Below are 22129 nucleotides of genomic sequence, written 5' to 3' on the forward strand. Positions count from 1 at the left end.
TGCCTGCTGCAGCAGCTTGGGCCTGGGCACCTTTCCTGTGCTGCCTGTGCCCTGCGCAGCTTTGCACCCCTGCGGCATGTCACACCACCCCCACCCCCACCCAGAAGGTGCCAAGTGCTGGGGATGGCCCGGTGCTGTGCCCAGCTCCCTTTGCCCATGGCAGGCTCCTGCACTCCCACCCTGGGGCACTGTGAACCCCTCTCTACCTCAGCCCTTGTCCAGCCCGGGCACTCCTGCCCACCAGCAACAATGCCAGATCCAGGGGTTTTTTTTGTTTTTTTTTTTTTTTGTTTTTTTTAATTTTTTTTTATTTAAAACGATCATTATTTTCACAGTTCATCTTTTTTGTTTCTTTTGCTAGCAATGTACAGGCTCCTCAAAGGCATCTCCACCCCCTCAGGGTGCCCCGTGCCCGGGGGGGGGGGGGGGGGGGGGGGCGCATGGCACTGTGCCTGCAGCTGGTGGCCAAGGACGTATAGAAGGAGGCGAAGCAGGAAGCAGGGCCAAACTCAACAAAGCAAATAGTGTTAAGGCAGAGGCCACCCCTGCCCTGGGGTGATGCCCTCCCGCTCCCACCCTGCTGCCACCCTCGGGGTGCCCCCAGCAGGGTTTGTGCCTGGACAGCCCTAAACCCAGGAGGCTGCTGCAGCCACCCAGGCTGTGCTGGCAGGCGTACGCTGGGCATGCCGTGCTGGGGGCACAAAAACATCACCACTGACCATCAAAAGCCATGGGGCATGGGGATGGTGGGGACAGCACTGTGGATATGTGTGTGTGTGTGGGGGTGCTCTGTGCCCAGGGTGCCGGTGCCCTCCCGGAGCCCTGCGCGACAGGGCAGTGGGGCAGGCACAGGGCGAGGACGAAGCCCTGGCCAGAGCACAGCACCATGCCCACCCTGGGCTGCCCTGAGGGTGCCACTGCCGAGATCACAGCTGGGGGAACCCGTGGGTGACACCATCCCCTCTCTCTGGTGACAGAGGGCTAACCCCAAGCTGGCTCATCCCCCAGCACCTACCCGGGGAGGCAGAGTGTGCCCAGCAAAGGAGCAGGGGCACCCTGGGTGGGGGGTGCTCACCTGTGCCATCCCCCCCCCAGGACCAGCCAGTTTCCAGTATGCCGCTAAAAAAAAATATGGTCTGAAAAATCTGAAAATAGAGCTTATCTCCCCCCCCCCCCAACTTTTTCTCCTATTGAAAATACTGTATATTGTATCACAATCTATAGCAGGTGGCATACAGGACTGGCGAGACTAGGGGCACGGGGACAGCAGAGGGTCTGCTGCCACCTGGGTTTGTCCCTGCTCCTGTGTCCTTGAGTGGGGCCCAGGCTGGCCCCAACCCACCTCCCCACACGGTGTGGGGCCCCACGGCAGCGAGCCAGGGTGCCCAGGCTGCAGGAGCCAGCCTGGGGCCGTGCCAGGGAGGCAGAAAGGGCAGCTGGGGAGGGGGGGGGTATGGGGGCAGCCCAGCCCTAGGCGCTCCCCAGGAAGGAGGGGACTGTGCACGGTCACCCCGGGGTGCTGTGAAAGCCTGGGGTACCCATGGGGTGGGTGGCCGAGGTCAGTGCCACAGGCTCTGCCATCACGCTGTATTTGGGCACGGCTGTGGGTCACTGGAGCGCTGCAGGCTAGGGCGTGCTGCCAGGCTGTGGGTGCTGGGCACGGCCCCCATGGGTGACAAGGCGGCAGGACCCTCTGCAGAAAGGAGGGGCGCTGCTGGCTGAGGGGGCACCCGCTGCCAGCCCCAGCTGATGTCGCTGGCCCCAGGTGACATCGCTGGCCCCAGTGACGCTGCTGGCTCCACTGCCGTAGTCCATCCTCCCCTCCCCACCACCCGGGGCAGCGCTGCCAGGCTGTGCTGGTGCCCAGCCAGGCTCTTTTGGCCACCCCACCCCTAAAGCCATCCTGGGGTGCAGCAACCCCCTTCCCAGTACCACCAGTGACCCAACAATAAGAAGCCAGTGCAGATGGCTCCTGTACAGGGCCAGATGCTGAGCAGTGAGTGCCAGGGCAGGGGGGGAAAGGAGAGGGACACAGCAGAAAAGTGGCACAGTCACAGCGATGGATGCCCTGTGGTGCAGGAAGCGGGCAGTGGGGGCAGGCAGGAGGCAGGGTGAATGGCTCTGCAAGGAGGGACATGGTTGGGGGCAGAGGGGAGAAACAGCTGGTGCCAGCATGTGAAATACCCTGTGAAATACCCCTCTCCCCCACCATGTGCCCCTCTGCAGGGGTGCCACTGCCCAGCCCCAGGGATGGTGCTGAGTGCCCAGCGCACATGTGACAAGGCTGGAGCAGCTGGACACCTCAGCTGGCAGCAGCGTGGGCAGGCGGGACACATCAGTGGGGCTGAGGTCCCCACCTCGGGCAGGCTAGAAGTCACCGGTGACATCCCATCAGTGACAGAAATCACTCATGGGTGAAGCCCCAGAGCTCCTGCCCCCATGGTGCTGGACCCCATGCCCTCCACAGTGCCAAGGGCGAGCACCAAGCCAGGGATGATGAAAACAAGGCGAAAGCAGCCGTCATTCCTCTGGCCTTGCCTGGGCCAGGCCTCGGGTGGTGCCGGTCCCAGTGCCGGGGGGGCATCCCCACGGCTGGGGGTCCCTGGGGTGGGCGCAACATGGGTGTCCAACCGAAGGCACTGCTCACAGGCTCGTCCCTGCCACACAGTGTGCAGGGCCGGCAGCACTGGCACCAAGCTGTGTCCTTCTCTTTGCAGTCTCTGTCCATTGGCATGCACTGGCTGGGCAAGCCGGCCAAGGACAGTGGTCCCCGACACCGCACAGTGACACTGCCCCAGAGCTGAAGGGGACGAAGGCCACCTGGCAGCCAGTGGCTTGCGGGGTCCGTCCAGGTCGGTGCCGTACCCGCTGTGTCCTCCCTGGCACGTGCCTCTGGCCGTGGCAGCTCTGCTCGACGGGACGAAGGGAGGGGAGAGGCCAAAAGGGTTCCGTGTCTTCACAGCCGGGGAATGTGTCTGCCCCCGGGGGTCTCAGCACAGCGTGTCCGTGTTGAATGAGAGCTGAGCCTGCGGGCACAGAAACGGGCAGGGCTCAGGGGCTGCCTGCTCTGCCCAGCACACCCAGTGCTGCTAGGGCCAGGATCCGGCCTGGGGGGGAGCACCCACCCCTCCCAGAGAGCCATCTGGTCCATCCCTGGCCCCACCGTGTCCCCTTCCCTGGACGAGACACAGTGCCGCAGCACTCAGCCCTGGTGCCCCATGGCAGGGACACAGCTGGGACCAGGGACACCCAGATCTGGGGACAACCACTCACCCTCTCCTCCTCGAAGCTGATGAGGCCTTCATCGTCGGTCTCCAGGTCCTCCTGCTCCTCCACCACGAGGGCCCGCAGCTCCGTGGGGGCAGCCCGGGGGCGCAGCAGGCTCAGCACACGCTCCAGGGGCGACTGCAGGGCGCAGCTGGGGCTCGTCTCCTGCTGCTCCAGGTTGTCACTTTGCTTCTTGGCAAAATTCACAAACACCTGGGGGGGGGGAAGGGGCATGAGGCTGCGAGGGACCCCCATGAGCACCTCCACTCCCTGCGCGCCCCTCGCCTGCCATCCCACCAAGCTGTGGCCGCCACCATGCCCCCCACCTGGCTCCACCTCCCATCCCAAAGGTGGTTTCTGCCAGGCACTTGGCACAGCCACCATCCCTGGGGAGAAGCATCCACCTGCCCACGCCATCCCCGGTCTCACGTTGTCCAGTGTGGTCTGGCTGACGGAGTAGTCTTCGATGCCCAGCACATCCACCACCTGCTCCATCTTGCTGAAGACCTGTGCCAGCGAGATCTGGTCCGACTTCAGCTGGTATTGGGCCTTGGTGTGGTGCCGCTCCTGCAGGGGACGTGGAGGTGACCCCAAGCCCTCTCTCCCCAACCCTCTCCTGTCACCCTGTGAGGGGTCCCACAGACGTGTCTCTTGGGGGATGAAGGCTGCTTGCACCCCGAGGCAGGGGCTAGCAGGGGCCTCCACTGCCACCCCAGGGAGCTCACCTTGAGGATGGCCTCAGGGAAGTTGCGGTTGAAGAACCTCACCACCTCCTTGACACTGAGGCTGGACTTGGTGCGCACTGTGATCATGTAGCCATCTCCGAACCTGTGCAGGGACAAAGGACCCCATGAGGACCTGCCCGCCTGCCTGCACTTCTGCACTTCATTGACCCCATGGAAGGGGACAATGCTCTCCAGCAGCTGCTGCACCCATCTGAGTAAGCCCGTCCGCTGCCCACTCTCCAAAGCAGCACCCACACAAAGGGCGCCATGCCGTCACCCAGCTGCGGGGGCCCGGCCCCCTCCTACCCTGCAGTGCACCCACTGGGCTCTTACCGGTTCTTCAGGTGCTGGATGCTGCCAAGACACTTGAGCCGCCCATTCACCATGATGGCCAGGCGGGTGCAGAGCGCCTCGCACTCCTCCATGCTGGGGAGATAGGGTGAGCTTCAGCAGGGTGGCACGAGGGTAACAGTGCCAGGGGCCACAGCTGGGGCAGGCGGGGAGCCGAGCTCCCCAGGCCATCACCTGGGTGCAGTGGCCCCACCACACCAGGGATGGGAGAAGGCAACAGAGGGCATTCAGGTTCCCTCTGCTCCCCATGCCCCTGCTGAATGCCATCCCCCAGGACCAAAGAGCCCAATCCCACCCACCCAGCACCCCAGGTGCCTGGAGGCATTGCAAGTGCAGCCAGAAGCCCCCCCCCAGACCTGTGGGATGTGAGCACCACGGAGCGACCCGTTTTGATGACGTCCAGGATGAGGTTCCAGAGGAAGCGCCGTGCCTTGGGGTCCATCCCTGTGGTGGGCTCATCCTGCGGGAAGGACAGCACCCTCAGACATGCCAGACCCTGGGGTGACCCTACCACCCTCTTCTTGTCCCGAGCCTGGCTCAGCACACCATCCCACACCCCAGGACACTCATGGCAGAGCCGGGGGCAGGCAGCTCCCACCCAGGGCCGTTTCCCCACCCTAGCCTGGCACCAGCCCAGGGACATGGAGGGTGGGAGGAGGACGCTGCAGGCAGGGGGCTGCAGCCCAGGACACACCAGGAAGATGAAGGCCGGGTATCCGATCAGCGCGATGGCTGTGGACAGCTTCCTCTTGTTGCCTCCGCTGTAGGTGCTGGCAGGCTTGTCAGCATACTTGGTCAGCTCCAGCTTCTTCAGTGCCCACTTGACAACCTGCAAGGCGTGGGGGGCTGCCGTCACACTGCCAAGGCCACGGGGCTGGCAGAGCTGGCAGCGGTTGGGCTCTGCAGCACGGGCCAGCTGCCAAGGGGACCACAAGCAATGTGCCAGTCAGGGGAACCCCACAGCAGCCCCTGGCACGGCCACGAGTGTTGGTGGGGGCCTGCGCGTGCATGTGCCCAGCCCCCCATGTGGGTGCACCACTGGGGCAGCACTGCCATGAGGGCAGCACTGGCTCAGGTCCCCACTGGTACCCAGTGAGATGCCGTTCCCGTGGCACAGCACCAGCCCACGGGTGCTGGCAATTGGTCGCCCAGAGCCCTACCCGCTCCTCATCCTTCCAGGGGATGCCGCGCAGGCGGGTGTAGAGCTCCAGGTGCTCCTGGGCCGTCAGCTCGTCAAAGAGCGCGTCAAACTGGGGGCAGTAGCCCAAGCTCTGCTGGACCTGCAGGAGCTCCTTCAGGATGCTGCGGGAGAGGAGGAGAGGCCGTGGGGAGAAGGAATTGCTTTTCGGAAGCACCCCATTGCTCACCCCCCTTTCATACGCCTTTATACTGGAAAATCTTCTACCAGATAACCCACAACGGGCAGCCTTGGCTGAGCCGGCGTCACTTGCCACTCCCCAGACGATGGTCAGCCCAGCAGGACACAGGGCTGCAGAGCTCCATGGAGCCACACAGGCAGACTCAATGCTGCTTCATCCTGGGAGACCCCCAAGCAGACCCTGTCCTGTCCCCAGGACAGCAGGCAGCCCCCACCTCCCACCCAACCTACGCTTCCTGACCTGTGCCCATTAACGAAGGCCTCTCCGCCTGTGGTGCTCTCGTCCCCTGTCAACATCTTGAAGGTGGTCGTCTTGCCTGCGCCGTTGACGCCCAGTAACCCAAAGCACTCGCCAGGACGCACACCCACGCACAGCCGGTCCACAGCCAGGATGCGCCCGATCTTGCGGGACTTGTACACCTGGGGGGCAGGGGACGGGGGGCTCAGCCCACCAGGAGGCACCCAGAACCCCAGCCCCGACCCACATCCCTTGGATGGGATGGCTCTGAGGTGTCTCCTCACAGCCCTGGAGCATCTCCCACTGTTGCCACCCTGCTGCTGCACCTTGGTGAGGTTTTCGATCTTCAGCATGTCATTGTCGGCATCGCCGCGCAGGACACGGTGCCGCTCATTGGCCACATCGATGTCGTCCTCAATGGGTTTGGTGGAGACAGGCAGCCGCCTGCAGGAGGACACAGGGGGCAAGGTGGGCATGCCGGCATGGGGGCTGTTTGCCCGCACCCTGCTGGGGATGGGCAGCTCCCCAGCTCACACCCACCAGAGGGGCAGCCTTGAGCTAAGGGGTCCTGATGGCAAAGCTCTTCCCTGTGGCCAGCCCCCCAGCCTGCCCCCCACTCCCTGGCCACACTCACTGATGCTTCCGGAAGAAGTTGTACTGGCACATGATGGTGATGAAGAAGCCGACGAAGCCTTCGATTGTCATGGCAACGAGCCCCCGTGTCACGATGTCCCATTCGAAGGGCGATTTCATTTTATCGAACTGCCCTGAGTGGGAGGAAGAGGAGAGAGCGGCTGGGGACACCTTCTCATGGGGACAACCTGGTCATACGTCTTGAGCCGGCCTGTGACAATGACTCTGTCCTGCTCCTGTGTCCCCTCCCCTGCCGCAGCTGCCTGGGCTGGTTGGTGCTGCTGGCACCAGGGCTGCTCACAACAAGGCTTTTCCATTCACAGCACGTGTGCTGTTGAAATCCTCTTGCAACTTTTCAACCTCAGTTGGATGAATCAACCCAAGTGAGAGTGGGTATTGGATGGATTTGTCAGATCCTGCCCCAAAATTGCCTCATGATGCCAGCAGCACCTGGGTTATATATTTGAAGCTGCTTGAGAAGCAGAGAACAGCAAGAGCTTTTCGAGGCCAAGCTGAAGCTGTGAGTAGCAAAAGGCTCATTTTGGCTGGGTAGTGCAGCCCTGCAACCAGGAGACCACATCTGGAAGGAAAGAGCCCTTGCAGTCCCCATCCTTCATATCACAGCATGGCTCCACCATGGCCCACCACAGCCCCACCGCAGGCAGTGTGCGACAGCAGTAGAAACGCACAACTCTGCCAGGGCTCACAACTTCCTCTCCCTGTTGCACTGCTATTCAGGATGGCCCAAGGAACCGTTTTCAACATCACTGGCACCACGCCACAGCTGACCCTCAACCACGTCTCTTCCTGCGCCCCAGTCTAGTTCACATTCCCTGGCTTTTTGCTCCACATTGCTCTGGGCCTCGGGAAGCCCCACAGGGCAGGGGGATGTGCCAGCACTGTGTCACCCCCAGCCCCACATGCGCTGGAGCAAGGGAAGGAGGGAACGAGAGGCCATACCGATCTTGGCATAGTATTCATTGATGTACTCATTGTAGGCCATCTCCATCAAGCCGTGGCCCAGGTTGTAGTTAGGGAATACAAGGAAGCAGCTCTTCAGGTAGCTGTTCACCACCTTCAGATCCTGTGGGGATGGGCAGAGAGGACATGACCATCAGAAACACCCCTGAGGACAGCAATCACATGGTAGGATCAGGATCCCTGCCAAGACACAGCCCAGTCAGGACTCATAGCTGACCCTGCTGGGACCAGGAGTTTGGAGCGGTCTTGAGGTCCCTCCCAGCCTGAGCTGTCCCATGACCCAATGGCAGCTTCTCCCTTCCTGGTGGCCCCAGGCAGAGCTATGAATCCCATACCTTGTCGTGCTCAAAGAGCTGCAGCAGGAACGTGGCAACGGTGGCTGTGATGCCAATGAAGAGGTTGATGACAATGAGGAAGACATAAGCGGAGCTGGGTACCTCGAACCAGAAGGAGGCAGGGTACATGATGGGGGTGATGGACCAACTGGGAAGGCAAGCAGCAGGAGCACACGTCAGCGTGGCAGGAGAGGCAGTGCCAACTGTCCAGCCTTGGGATTGCCCATCTCCCAGCCCCATCCTCCCTGGGCTCTCCACCCTAGCCCTCGCAGCGCACCGGCTACAGGAGCTCCCGAACACCTGCCAGATGGGCAGCCCCAAGGCCAGATCCTGCCCACACAGCCACAGTGCAGATGGGGCACCGGAGGGACCCACCAGTGCATCCTGACCACCCCTCTGAGCAACGTACCCGTAGAGCAGGAAGAGGGAGAGGACGGCGGGGAAGTTGGTGGGAGAAGTGTACGCCGGGAGGTCAAACACGAACAGGATGATGATGCAGCACGTGGCTGGCACCAGGTAGTTCAGCTGGAGAAGACAGAAAGTTCTGTGACTGCCCACCCACCCACCCAGCCCTGGGGGCTTGGCTGGTGGGGCCATGTGCCATGCTCACCATGTCCCACACATAGTTGGCCAACCAGTAGATGACAGGGTCACAGCCACTCACGAACTGCAGGTGTTTGGCCTTGGAGGCTTTTTCGGCCACCAGGAACACCACAAAGCTGGCTGGCACGAAGGACATGGCCACAATGATGAAGATGGCAATCACCACGTCTGTGCCTTGCAGGCTGCATGGGGAGCAAGGACAGCGTCACCCTCAGTTGTCCAGGGAAGGGCTGCCCGTCCTGGCATGGGCCAGTTGCTGTGTGCAGGGCATGGCACGGCACAGGGACCCCCACGTCACAGCCACCTGGTCCCCCCCGCCATGCAGCCTGCACGGCAGTAGCCTCGGCATTCCCCTGCAAACCGCGGTGAGGAGCTCCCTCCCTTCCATGGGATGGCCACCCTCCCTCAAACCCACTCCCTGGACCTACAGGTAATCCAGGGACAGGCTGGCGCTCGTCTTGTTCATGGGGTGGTTGGTGACCGTGATGCCTGCAGGAAGGCCCAAGAAAAAGCATGGGAACATGAAAGCTGGCTCAGGACAGAAGATCCACCCCCAGCCTGCCTGGTCCTGGTTCTGAGCAGGAGGACAGGTTCCTCCCTGCAGCTTGGCAGGAGCTGAGCTGCGTGAAGCAACCGAGCGCCTCACGGCCAAACCCTCCCTCACCGGCTGGCAGACAGTGTCCTCAGAAACACTGCAAGTCTAGGAGCCAGTAGGCAGCACCTCAGGACATTCTGCCCTAGCCCAGACCCTGCCTAGCCCAGATCTCACAGCCAAGGTGTGCAACTCCCCTGTCCCAAAAGGGGCACTAGCCTGCTTGGTCCAAGAGTGGACATTGCACTTTAGAGCCTGGTTGGACTAAAGCTGTTCCTGATGTGCTTCTGCCCTTAAATGCCTCCAGACCCTCACCGTAGGCAGCAGGGTTGCCTTTGCTCTTGGGCAAGTTGGCTCGCAGGATGGCGTTGTTGAGAGCGTTGAGGTAGGTGGGCATGCTGTGGTAGCCCTTGTTGTTGTAGAAGACCTGGAGGAGCAGAGAAGAGTGGTGGGAGGTAGCAAGAGAGCTGGGCCCATGGCAGATGTCTGGAAGGGAGGGATGGGATGAGACAGGACGGGGCAGGGTGGGAAGGGATGGGACAAGATGGGACAGCCACAGGGCAGGCTTCCTATGCTCACAGCTGTAGGAAGAACACGCCACTGGTGACCATGCTGGGCCAGACCTTCTGGGGTGGGAGTTACTAAGCATCCCATGGGGCAAGAAGAGCCCCACCAGATTCCTCAGTGGAAAGCACTGCTGCAGAGCTGTGGGCAGGGGTCCCTGCCGTGCAGGCAGCGCTGCCTGCCCCCTTCTCCCCACCCGTGCCATGGCTGCTGTTGCGCACTTGTCTCCCAGCTGCCGCGGGGCACAGCGCGGTCCCACCTGGGCTGTTCTCCGGACGGCGATCTTGCGCACAGTGGCAGGGGCCCTGGCCCCGAAGGAGGCCGGGATGGATTTCTGGACGTTGCCGAAGGTGAGTGCCCCATACCTGTGGGACAAGGCATCACCAAGAAGCTGTGACCGCTGTCCCCTGCCACCAGAAGTGGGGCCATGCTCAAGCATGCTCCTGGCTCCTGTCAGCACCCTGGGCAGCTGCCCCCAAGTCCCCAGTCCCTCACCCCTGCTCCAGGGCACAGGCTGACCCACCCTCCCAGCCTTCCCTCTTGCCTGTGCAGCCGGAAGCGGTCTGAGGTGTAGAGCAGATACTCGGAGACATTGCGCCCCGTGATGTCTGCCAGGATGTCTCCCGTCACCACCTTCATCTGCGGGGGGTGGCCCCCCACGCCGCTGGGGCAGGAGAAGCCAGTCCCCTGCATGGAGCAGGTACACTTGATGGGCTCATGGACGATGCGGGGCAGGGCAGGGGCCGAGGTCACGGTCTCTGAGGAGCAGAGAGGGCAGCTCACAGCCAGGCTCCTGCCTGCCCAGGCTGCCTGGGACAACATGGGGGCGTGAGGCTGAGCCGAGGGGTCCCAGCCGGGCAGGGAGGGAGCGCTCTGCCCCATGGCCAGAGCCTGGTCTGCAAGAGGCCTTTTGTGTCCTGGTGACCGAGAGGGACAAAGAGATGGGCGTGGGGAAAAACTCTGGGGGAAGGAAATGGTTCGGAGAGGGGGCATGAAGTGTGGCTGGAGAAGGCAATGGCTGGGGACCGCAGCCCGGTGAGGGTGACACAAGGCTGGCCACAGGACTCTCAATGGTGCCACCATCCCAGGGAGCTCCACCGGCACTGCCAGGGCTGAACAGGGAGCAGCGCTCCATGGCCAGCATTGGCCCTGGGCCAGCAGTTCATCCCAGTGATGGAATGCTCTGCTGTGGCCAGAGCAAACTGGTAGGCACTTCCAGGGGTGCCTGGAGCTGCTTCTGTGGGGGAGATATCTCCCTGCTGGAGATGAATCCCAGGCCCAGACACACTCGGGCACCAAGTGCAGGTGATACCTTTGACAGTGGAGGAGAAGGTTGTTGAGTTCCAGGCACGGAGTAGGTCCTCATCCACTGAGATGGGGTAGTCAGAGGGAGCCGGGGATGGAGGCGGCGGCACAAAGTTGGAGAGTGGCAGGCCCTGGGTGAAGGAGTCGATGCACATGGCATCAAAGTACTTGGCTGCCAGCATCTTGGACTCGTTGCTGTTGAGGTTGAGGGTCTGCATGGGCTGGTCCAGCGTGTTGTTGAAGGCTGTCTTGAGCACGCAGGTGGCCCCCACACCAGAGGGCAGATGGAAGGTGTTCACCAGCTGCTGGGGGCTGGCGTCGGGAGACAGCCTGATGCTGTGGGGAGAGCAGCAGGTGAGGGGGAGCAAGGAGCAGGAGACATGGGTCTCACCACCTTGGCCATCTTCTGCTGGGACCTCCACGAGGCCTTGGCACTTACCATGGCTGAAAAGGCATGGCTAAAGGGAACACACAGCCCATGCCTGGCATGAGCCAAGCTGCTGATCGCAGCCAGCATCAGGGCTCACACCTCTCCCAGAGACACTCTGGGGAGGACGGAGGCTGCTTTCTGCAAGGGGACATGGCTGGCCAGGCTCTGCTCCAAGCCTGAGCCAGCCCTGCAACCAGCCCCACTGCGGACTGCCCCGCCTGCTGCCCCCTGTCACAGACCCAGGGATGGAGACAGGGATGGGGAGCGGCAGCTCTCACCGGTACTCACGCCGCTCCTCATTGGCGTAAGGAATGAAGTTTCCCTTAGGCTGGGTGTAGTTGTGGTACTGCGATGGTGAGAGGATGAGGGGTGGCAGGTCACCTGTGGGGACAAGGACAGGAACCCAGTCACGTCTGCAGCCCTGCCCTGCACAGGCAGACTGGCCAAATGCCCGCAAACCTTGTCCTCATCCTCCCCCTAGCCAGTGTCCCCACCAGCCGCACTGGGGCGGGCAGAAAGGGCCACCAGTAGCCCCCAGCATGCAGGCGGATGGCTCGCACGCACCTATTTCGGGCACAGAGAGCGCCACTGTCATGGCCACGCAGACAAAGAAGGCGGGCAGGAGGATCTGTGAGAAGAGGGCCTTGGTGTTGCGCTTGGCACAGTGGAAGCGTTTGACGATCAGCCCATGGAACTGGCGCAGCTTCAGCCACGAGCCCTCCAGCTTGAAGCTCCCCTGCCCAGCCAGGTCGCCATCCTCTGCCTCTTGCTCTGGGAGGGGAGAAGGATGTCAGGCCCCTGGCATGGCCACTCCCGCACCCACCTTGGCTCCCAGGGAGCTGAGCTGGGCACCGAGCTGGGCGCAGCCGCCCTGAAGGACAGGGCAGCAACCAACCCCGATAGCCACCGAGCCATGGTGGCACCACAGCATGAAGCGAGGCAGCTGGTTGGCGGGTTCCTCTTGGCCCCAAATGGGAAATTTAGACAATAGTTTTAAAAAAACAGTTAGTGATTTTTGGCAGAACTCCCTCATTTTCCCATCAGCTCTCCCAGCTGGTGAGGGGTCAGTGCAGTCAGAAAGGGGGGATGGGAAGCGGAGGGGGGGGGACTGAGCGAGGCAGCGGGCACGGGGCCGGGGCTCAGGGAGCTCTGCCACAGCACCGTCTTGGCTCTGCCTCTCACCACCCAAATCACAGTGCTCAGGCTTCCCGGCCAGGGAGCCACGGTGGCACATCCCTGAATTAATCACGACAAGACCTGCTGGGAGAACCTCGAAAAGGATTTGTGAATAAAGCAGCAGCCTCAGGGCGCCTGCCTGCACCCTCTGTCTTCCAGCAATTCCAGCATCCCGGCAGGGAGAGCGCCAAGCCTGGGTCAGGGGTCAGAGGGCCAAGGCACCAGCTGGAAGACGACTCCATGCCCAAGAGCCAAGAGGAGACAACCTGACCAGGCGCCAGCGCGAGGAGCAAGCACGTTAGTGGAGCCAGTCCGCAGGGCAGCACTCACGGGTTCGAGGGAGGCAAAGGGCAGTGCTAACGCCAGCTGCGCCCGCGCCCACTGTCTCTGTGTCTCAGCACAGGACCCCCCCCCACATGCTACCAGTTTGGGGGTGCAAACCGGTGGAAGCACCCATTCCCAGCCCTCCCCAACCCAGGCTGCGGTTCTCTGGGCGCAGTATCGGCAGATGCATCATCAGGCTGGCGGCACGAACCTTGCAGACTGATGTTATCGGGGTCCTGCCGGTTATCGAACAGGGGCGCGTAATCCCCAAAGAATTCGGAATAAGCCCCACCTTCATCACCCCGCACGGAGCCCACCGAGGAGGTTGAGCGCAGGGACGCCTGCGACTGCGCCAGCTTGGAGCAGGTCACCAGGTTGCTGAGCTCCACCTCAGGCTTCTCTGGCATGGCTGCTTCGGCCAGGGGCTCCCCGTTGGCCTCGGGCTTTGTGCCCAGCTCAGAGGTGGGTGGCCGCTGGGCATCCTTCTTGGACTCCTTCATGTCTGGAAGGAGAAGGGGGGTTGCCACCAGCCATGCTACCCTTCACTGCAGTGTAGCAGAGTGGGGACGGCTCTGCTCCGCAAACCCAGAGTGGAGTGGAGGCCAGCTGCCCTGGGCCAGGATGGGCTCTGCTGGAGACCACTCCTCCCCTTGGGAAAGGAGACTCCTGCGGCCACATGCAAGGGAAGAGGAGCCACCAAGGCCACGCAAAGGGACGCAGCCCCTCACCAGCCCCAGCAGCACCATGTGTCCCCCCACCACCCGTACCCACGTCACTGTTCTCCAGAGACTGGTCCTCCTCAGACACCTTCAGGAAGACCTCCTCCAGTGTGGTGTCCATCAGACCGAAACTGGTGAGGTCCAGCTCCTCCAGGCTCTGCTCCAAGTGCTGCAGAAGCAAAGTGCTGCGTGAGGAGGGCAGGAGGTGACCACACCACTGCAGCCCGCCTCACCAGCCCCCATGGGTACCTGGAAGAGCCTCTCGAAGCAGCCCTTCTTGACAGCCTCACTGGGCAGGATGTAGGAGAGCTCAGTGTTGGTGTCTGAGATGAGGAGGCAGGAGGCCACGTATTTCTTGATGAACTGGGAGACGCGGGGCTCGGAGCAGGGGCTGACGGAGGAGTGGGCTGGGGGGCTGTGCGGCTGGCCCGGCTCTGCGGCAGAGGGGCAGCACCAGCCAGTCACTTCTTACCCAGCCTCCCACCAGGACCTGCCATGTCCACACTACACCCCAGTGCCACGGGGGCTCCTCCAGCCTTCATTGCAGGGTGCTGGAGGCTCCCTGGCCGCCCTGCCTGGCCCAGGGACTGTGTTCTGCACCATGGCCCATGCTAGACATCTTGGTAGGCAGCCCACAGACTGGACAGAACGAGCACGTGGAAGCAAATGCCACCACGTAGGGTCTAACCTGGGACCCAGATGGCAGAAATCAAGGCTGAGTGATGCCACCTCCTACACCACCTGCCCTGTCCCCCTCCACCTGGCCTAAGGAGACTTGAGGTGGGAGCACTTGGGTGTTGACCTCTCATTCCTTTCCTGGGCTGAAGAAGGACTGGTCCCCTCTACTCCTCTAAACATGGGGTCCCGCTGCCCCCAGACCTGTGCCATTCCTGGCATCCGACTGCTTCTTCACCACCGTCAGCTTGTAGCCATCGCCATAGGTGCTCTTGAGGAAGAGCGGGGAGCCACAGCACTTGAGCTTGCCATGGGAGATGATGGCGATGCGGTCACCCAGCAGGTCAGCCTCATCCATGTGGTGTGTGGAGAGCAGGATGGTCCTCCCTGATGTTGGCACAGAGCTTCAGTGGAGGGGCTGGGGCCGCCGCAGCCAGAGAAGCAATGCTGGGCTCTGCCCACCTCCACTAACCTGGCTTGTACTTGAGGATGAGGTCCCAGATGGCCCTGCGTGCGTACGGGTCCACGCCAGCTGTTGGCTCATCCAAGATCACGGCCCGTGACCCACCCACGAAGGCAATGGCCACTGACAGCTTCCTCTTCATGCCCCCTGAGAGGGTCTGCACCAGGGAGTGGCGTTTGTTGGAGAGCTCCAGGTCCTCAATCATCCTGGGGACAGGGGAGAAGCACTGGGGATGCCGGGGGAGCTGTATCGGTGCTGGGTGCCTGCAGGGAGCACATGGCACCTCTTCCCCCAGGGTACCTGTGGCTCTCAGCTGCCAGGACAGCCCAGCTGCAGCCAGGCTACAGGAGGATCTTATGGTGGCTTCCACAGCCTGGTACCCCAAGTTTTGGGAAACACTTGTCCCCTGGAGCAGCTTGAACATCTCAACTCCCAGATCACCCACCACAGCACAGCCAGCAGGAAGGGGACCCACTCACACAAAAGGCACGGATGGGGCAAAGGGCTGGAGGGTGCCTACTTGTCCATCTCCTTGCGGATCTCCTCCTCTGCCATGCTCTTCAGTTGCGAGTAGAACCAGAGGTGCTCCTCCACCGTCAGCCTGTCGAAGAGCACATTGTGCTGGGGACACATGCCCAGGTTCTTGCGGATCTCGTCCATCTCTGTCCGGATATCGTGGCCATAGATGGTAGCAGAGCCCGAGGTTGGAGGGAACAAACCAGTGAGGATGGACCTGGAAGGATGGAGAAAGGCAACAAGGTGAGGGATGTAATATGCCTCCATTTGGTCCCACTTCCAACCACCACCTCCAGGAGCATCTGCTGGGCCCCAGGCAGAGCAATGTCAGTGCAGGGCCATGTGCCTGCTGTCTGTCCCCCTTTTGTGCCACCCCCACACCCACACTGCTGCCCTCTGGGCATGGCACCAGCTGCCACAAGGCCCTGCAAGGACATCACACAGCACCTTCCCCACCCACTGCAGCTGGCCAGGACATGGTCCACGTCCGCCCTGACGGGCACTCACATGGTGGTGGTTTTGCCTGCACCATTGTGCCCCAGGAAGGACACCACCTGGTTCTCGTAGAGGTTGAGGCTCAGCTTGTTCAGCGCTAGCTTCTTGTCCGTCTTGTAGACCTTAGTGAGCTTGTCAATGCAGACAACCAAGGGGAGGTGGGTCGGCTCCTCCTCGATGCCCCGTGTCTCCTCTGCCATGAGAGTGGGATGGTGAGGAGCCAGGGGGTGGCAGGGAAGCCGGGCTTGCAGTGGGATCCCCCAGGGGATGAACCTCCCTGCCTCCATCCCATAGCGGCTGTGCTGGCTCGTGGCCCCTTTCCCTCTGCTTCTCGTCAGCTTCCCCCCTCCCGTACCATGGGCAGCACCTCCCAGACCAGCAGCAGCACCTGGCCCAGGATCCTGCCCCGACAAGAGGACACACAGGGGTCCAGGCAGGACCCTGCAGCAGAGCCAGGGCCATCCCCAGGCCACCCCTGCCGCCCCTGTCTGCCCTCACCCAGCCTCCGGCTCTCCATGGCACAGGCCTGATCCTCCTCCATGATGCTGAGGTGGGTGGCACGGGACCAGGGCCAGGTCCACTCCCAGGTCTCCACTCGCCCGTTGCCCAGCCAGTAGGACTTCTGGAAGGGGAAGTACCAGGGCCGCGGCAAGCCGAACATGCCTGCAAGCACAACCCCTACAGAGTCAGGGCCAACCCTACACCCGTGTCCACACAGAAGCCAGCCGAGGGCCAGGGCAGAGCTCAGCATGGGTACAGGCACAGACATGGCCTTGGAGGTTTCCCCAGCTCAGGGACATCACTGTGGGGTACGGTCTGCAAGCGCCCTGGCCAATTGGGCTCAGGGCAACACTGCTGGGCTGTGCAAGGAAGCAAAGTCCTTTGGGCTTTGGGTTGGGCCTGGTGCACATCAGTTTTACTAGGAAAGCAAAGGAAACAGGTGAGACCCCTCCCCAAGCAGGCGATAAGCCATGGACACCTTGCTTGGCTACAGCTGGCCAGTAAACTGAGATGTGACTGAAGAGCTTCAAGGAACCCCAACAAGACACACGCAGGGGACCCTGAAGGCACATTGTGCCAAATCCCACCGTGTCAGGGGTGAGCACCACCAGGAACCAGCAGTGTCCCCAGCAAGGGGGCTCCCATAAGATCAGAGGTGCCCTTGTGCCCCACTGCCTGCACGTACCTGGGTGCACGGCCTCAATGTACCACGTGAGCACCCCATACACCACAGCATCCACAATCAGCATCATCATGGACAGCAGGAGATTGAAGTCGTCTCCTTCCACGGGTGACTGGCTGAAGGTGTGCCACTGGATGCCCACACCGGCCACCTCGTACAGCGCAAAGTACTTGGAGCCCAGCCCAAAGGCTGTGGTAGACATGAGGGACTGTGGAGAGGTGGAGGGGAGAGGGGGGGGGAGGGGGAGGGGGAGGGGGAGGGGGAGGGGAAGGGGAAGGGGAAGGGGAAGGGGAAGGGGAAGGGGAAGGGGAAGGGGATGTCAGCAGGAACCACAGGCCAGCTCTGGAGGAACAGGTTGGGGTGAATTCCTACCCAGTGCTGCCCCACCCAGCACCATGGACATGGTCCCTGCCCTGGAAGGCACCAAACCTTCTGGAGATGCCTCCAAAGCCCCATGGGCAGTTGGTTCATACAGGCAGAGGTTCACCCAGGGCTTGGTGACAGCTTGGTGGCTGTGTACTGGACATGGGCTGCCTGGGGCACACCTGGGGCCAAGCACCTCCCCAGCAGACATAGCCGACTCACCGCGATGCACTTCTCAAAGGCCGTGATCTTGTCATGCGCCACCTCCTCCCGGATGGCCACATACATGTAGGGCACGTAGCTGAGGAAATAGATGATGCCGCCACAGGCAGAGGCCAGCTTGGCCTTGGAGTAGAGCACCGACACCAGGAAGCTGCAGGGAGGACAGTATCACCTCAGATCCCTCCCCATCAGGGCTTTCCCCACACTGTCTGATTTTGTTGGTGTTGAGGTGATAAACTGGCCCCTCAAATCAGCTGCTGGGGGGACCTGTGCCCCTCCACCGGCCCTCGCACACAGCTCCCAGTACCCTCACCCCATAGCACAAGGACCCCCATGCTGCCCGTGCCCCCTCACCCCATGGACTGGACCAGGCAGCTCACCAAAACATGATGGTGGCCACTGCGTAGATGGCGAGAAAGAGCCAGATGATGAGGACATCGCTGTGCATCAGGACCTTGCCATACTTCAGGATGGCGGTGAGTGCCGTGACTGAAATGGAGAGCTGGACGAAGCCGGTGATGAACCAAGCCACCCAATGCACCGCGTTGTTCAATCCCATCATCTTCATCACCTGCAAGGCTGATGTTGCTCAGCAGGGCTGTCCCCTACCCTGTGCATCACTGCTGCCTCACTCGCTGGCAGCAACGGGCAGCACCGGGTGGTCCCTGGGGGCTGCTGGGAGTGGGCAGCCACAGCACCCCGGGGCGGGGTGCCAGTGGGCTCAGCTCCCTCTGGCGCCAGGCAGGGCTTGTGCTGGGGACACTCAGAAGGACCAGCTCAGCCCAGGGATGTAGGATCTGTGCCCGCCCCAACTCACACACCCTGGAGACATGGGGAAGGTGCCCATGGATGCAACACAGAACTTAAGAGCTCAGAGATGCCAGCTCCTCCCGAGGGATCTCTCCCACCATCCCCACCTCTTTCAGGCGATGCTCCTTCTCCGTCACGATGTGCTGGATCATCATGGCCACCGAGTAGACCCAGGAGATCACCATGCACAGGGGCATCATGTGTTCGATGACGAAGAGGAAGCTGGTGGGGTAGAGGAAGAGAGGGGAGAGCTGGATGGTGGCACCACAGCAGAGATCCAAGGAGACTCTGGGGCACAGGGCAGCAGAAGGGCTCTCCCACCACCTGGGGACAACCAGCCCTCCAGTCCCACAGCTCCTTATTGCCCTGAAAGAGCTTCTCCAATGAGCCCTTAAGACAATCTAGTGTCCTGGCTGTTAGGTCCTGGCAGACAGGCAGGCAGCAGCCATGGGCTCAGCCTGGTGCCCTGTCTACCTTGGTGTGGATTGGGCCCTACTGACCCTCCTGCCCTGCAGGGCTAGTGGGTCTGGGACTTCTCTGGGTGCTTCCTCCAGACCACTGTGTTCAATAACCACTGGCAGACCCATGTGCCATCCATTTACCACGCTCCTCTTGTTCTCCTGCAGTCTTTCAGCCTCCAAGACACCCCACAGCCACGAGTTCCTCACTTCAGCTATGAACTGGGCATAAAATCCTTCCCCTGCTTGTCTAGCCTGGTGGTCCAAGGAACAGGGCTTAACTGGTTGCTCATCACTCTCAATGTCACCAACCTCTCTCAGGCCCCCAAACTTTTCCCCTTTTCCCAGCTGAAATGTCCTCACCTGCACAGGAGAAGAGGGACTGTCCTGCCCCTGCCCACCCTGCCCACGCGGGTATTACTCACTCATCCCGGGTATAACACGGATATGGGAACATCTGCACATAGTTGCCAGGCTCCACCACATCATGGCCAACAAATGTGTTGATAAGGGCGCGCTCCATCATGTCTGGGGAGGAGGAGAGGCCAGGCTGAGCGGGCAGCATGGGCAGGGGCTGGAGATGCAGGCAGCTGTGGCAGGGAGCTGGCACTCACCCTGGATCCAGACGAAGCCATAGAGGAAGTAGAAGCGCCCGCCGGTGTTGGGGCCAGGCCGCCAGTATGCCCGCCGGATCTCGTTGGTCTTCTCCGTGAAGCTGGAGTTCTGCCGGATCTTGTACATGACGTGCGGGGGCAGCGAGCCATCCCGGTTGGTCTGGAAGATGACACCTGTGGGCAGCAGGAGAGGCAGGGAGCCGCTGGCACCATGGGAGACGGCCACACCATCCGTCCCGGAGCAAGGGACACGGAGGGGTTCAGCATGTCCCAGCCAAGGGCACCAGGAGGGCTGCCATGGATGAGGAGGGTGGGCACAGCCCCGGCATGGGATGCGAGGGCACAAGGACAGCAGGCAGTGGTGGGAGAGCCAGGACAGGGGCAGGGTGCTGTGCCCAGCAGGGCTTGGCCAAGGACAGAGGATGGGTACTGTGAGATGCTTGGTTTGCTCATCCACCCAACGCATACACCAAGGGAGCCATGTCCCAAAGCCAGAGGCACAGCTGGAGAAGGACATGGCTTCAGGGACCCCTGCGAGGGACTGGTTCCCAGGGACATACTGGCAAAGACCGTGACATTGTCCTGGTAGGCCTGGTTCAGTGTGTAGTTGACAATGCTCTCCTCATCCGGGAAGCCTTTGAAGATGTCCACGCTGACCTAGTGGGAGGGGAAGGCCAGTGATACCCCAGTGTCCCGATGGGTCCAGCACACAGACCCTGCACACAATGCAGCATGTGTCACCCACAGCCACCCCGCAAGCCCATGAACCCAACAGTGGATGGGCACCTCCATCTACCCCAAAGCTCCTGACACTGCAGAAGCCACTATCTCCTCCAGGGCTCCCATCTCAAGGCCTTAAGGAGGTCTGAGCAGACCTGACCCCTCTTCAGCCCCACAGAGCCCAGCTGCAGGCTTCGGGTGCCACTCCAGCACCCAGGTTCCCACAGGCAGGCACAACCTCACCTTGGCCATGAAATGGACCCAGCCGCAGGCAGCATTGTCAATGGTGTCCAGCTGCTGGAGCAGGATGCTGGTGTTGGGCAGGGAGAAGTTGCCGTTGAGGAAGTTGTGGAGAACATCGCTGTCGGAAACATTCAGGATCTCTGGGTGCTTGTGGAGGTCAGCGGTGAACTGGGACAGAGATGGAGATACAGGAGGGAGAAGTTGGGGTACGCCCTGCCTCTCAGCCCCGTCCTCCCCATGGACACAGACAGGACCCAACGCTCCTCCTGGGACCAGGGAACAGCGTCCACCCTGCACCAGGAACCAGCCTGGTCCCCACAAGAGCAGGGTGGGCACCCAGGAGCACCTGAGAGCTTCACATGAAGAAGCTCCGAGGTCCCTGGGGGCAGGACACCCCCTTCCCACTCCCAGGGCAGTTAAAGCCCAGGCAGGCTTGCTCCCCACTGCACTACCCTACCTGCTGGAGCCAGTGGATGCGCCTCTGCAGCCTGCCCTCCTCCAGGTAGGCACGGATCTCGGGGGAAATGTTCAGCCATGCCTTGGCATAGTGGGTGACATTGCCCACGAAGGCGAAGGTCTCATTGGCCTGGGGGGCGAGGAAGGTGACACGGTGGGAGGAGGCAGGGGCCTCCCTGCTCTCCAGGATGGCTAGCAGCCATGGAGGTATCTGCCTGCCTCCCAGCAGGCATCGCCACCCTAACAGGGGCCAGGGCAGCTGCCTGCTTCTGGCAACACTGGCACCGCTGAGCCCGTCTGGGCAAGGAGGTCCCTGCAGTGTGGGGCCGGTGGGAGGGGAAGGACAGGGGTCCTGGCCTCTGCACCCTCACCTTCAGGATGACCTTGTCCACTTCAGTGCCCACAGGTGCGTACAGGATTTTGGGGTTGCTGGTCATGAGATGCACGAGGAGGCCCAGGTTTCGCTGCTCCTTGCTGGTGAAGCCCAGTGAGCTCATGTTGCCCTGCTTCAGTGCCTCGGGCTCAATCGTCCTGCAAAGGGGGTTCAGGCTGCCAACTCCGTTCCACCCCCAGTGCCCCTCACAGCGGGCAGCCCCCACCCCTGCCCGGGAGGATTTCACACTGACTCCCACTCCAGCGCGGTGCTGGCACAGTGCTGCCTGGCACAGGGAGCTTTCCCCTCGGCTGCGGCACAAGGATGCGGTGCTGCATCCATCTCCCCCATGCTCAGCGAGGGACGACCGGGCCCCTTGGCCGCTGGCAGACGCAGGGTGTGCTCTCCCACAGCCCTGTCCCAACCAGGGAGCACCTGGACCTGGCACCGGCCGTTCGCTGGCGGCTCCTACCGGTTGTTGCCACAGAGGATGGGTTGCAGCCCAGCCCAGAGCTGCACAAATGCAGAGAACTGCCCCTGGGGGTTGTCGCCGCCGGCTGGGGCCCCCCCGGCACCCTCCTCCTCTGCTGTGGCATTGCCGGCCGTGGTGTTGGTGCCAGCCCAGCCGGTGCTGTTGGCAGTGGGCAGTGGGGCCTTGCTGGCACAGGCTCCCCTGGGCAGCAGCTTGGCCAGTGCCGAGAGGATGTCCACATCGCGGAGAACCTTCTCCATCTCCACCAAGTCCTCCAGGAGGGCACGGAGGCGGTGCTGGGTGGCTGTGCTGTTCACCTCATCTAGTTTCAGCTGCAAGAACAAGTGGGCAAGGGGTTACCTGCGGCTGGGGCTCCCTGCTCGCCAGTGGGAGGGGACCAAGGGGGACCCCAAGCAGTGGCATGTCCACTTTCTTGGTTAAAAGG

The 22129-nt window shown here is 62.0% G+C and overlaps 1 protein-coding gene across 2 annotated transcripts in view; it reads right to left on the reverse strand.

Moving 5' to 3' along the window:
- Positions 1–2889: 2889 nt before the first annotated feature.
- Positions 2890–22129, reverse strand: part of ABCA2 (ATP binding cassette subfamily A member 2) — a 33301-nt gene continuing 14061 nt past the window's right edge. The window contains exons 9-49 of one of the 2 annotated variants that reach the window (XM_054848168.1): positions 21685–22016; positions 21211–21370; positions 20841–20969; positions 20384–20551; positions 19981–20077; positions 19421–19594; positions 19232–19334; positions 18456–18570; positions 17919–18109; positions 17539–17689; positions 16957–17161; positions 16269–16433; positions 15783–15963; positions 15280–15492; positions 14769–14965; positions 14501–14683; positions 13871–14055; positions 13670–13790; positions 13195–13404; positions 11967–12173; positions 11681–11783; positions 10980–11308; positions 10212–10425; positions 9927–10032; positions 9419–9530; positions 8940–9000; positions 8519–8693; positions 8318–8433; positions 7909–8056; positions 7553–7676; positions 6594–6726; positions 6286–6403; positions 5963–6141; positions 5504–5645; positions 5038–5172; positions 4700–4803; positions 4326–4418; positions 3993–4095; positions 3697–3834; positions 3274–3480; positions 2890–3026 (exon numbers count right to left, since the gene is read on the reverse strand). In XM_054848168.1, the coding sequence (XP_054704143.1) occupies positions 2991–3026; positions 3274–3480; positions 3697–3834; positions 3993–4095; positions 4326–4418; positions 4700–4803; positions 5038–5172; positions 5504–5645; positions 5963–6141; positions 6286–6403; positions 6594–6726; positions 7553–7676; positions 7909–8056; positions 8318–8433; positions 8519–8693; positions 8940–9000; positions 9419–9530; positions 9927–10032; positions 10212–10425; positions 10980–11308; positions 11681–11783; positions 11967–12173; positions 13195–13404; positions 13670–13790; positions 13871–14055; positions 14501–14683; positions 14769–14965; positions 15280–15492; positions 15783–15963; positions 16269–16433; positions 16957–17161; positions 17539–17689; positions 17919–18109; positions 18456–18570; positions 19232–19334; positions 19421–19594; positions 19981–20077; positions 20384–20551; positions 20841–20969; positions 21211–21370; positions 21685–22016 (6363 nt within the window). In that variant the 3' untranslated portion in view covers positions 2890–2990. Of the gene's footprint in view, positions 3027–3273; positions 3481–3696; positions 3835–3992; positions 4096–4325; positions 4419–4699; positions 4804–5037; positions 5173–5503; positions 5646–5962; positions 6142–6285; positions 6404–6593; positions 6727–7552; positions 7677–7908; positions 8057–8317; positions 8434–8518; positions 8694–8939; positions 9001–9418; positions 9531–9926; positions 10033–10211; positions 10426–10979; positions 11309–11680; positions 11784–11966; positions 12174–13113; positions 13405–13669; positions 13791–13870; positions 14056–14500; positions 14684–14768; positions 14966–15279; positions 15493–15782; positions 15964–16268; positions 16434–16956; positions 17162–17538; positions 17690–17918; positions 18110–18455; positions 18571–19231; positions 19335–19420; positions 19595–19980; positions 20078–20383; positions 20552–20840; positions 20970–21210; positions 21371–21684; positions 22017–22129 lie in introns of both variants that reach the window. The other variant, XM_054848167.1, reaches the window with a different exon arrangement.

The sequence above is a fragment of the Grus americana genome, chromosome 20, assembly GCF_028858705.1.
Source record: "Grus americana isolate bGruAme1 chromosome 20, bGruAme1.mat, whole genome shotgun sequence".
NCBI classification, from domain to species: Eukaryota; Metazoa; Chordata; class Aves; order Gruiformes; family Gruidae; genus Grus; species Grus americana.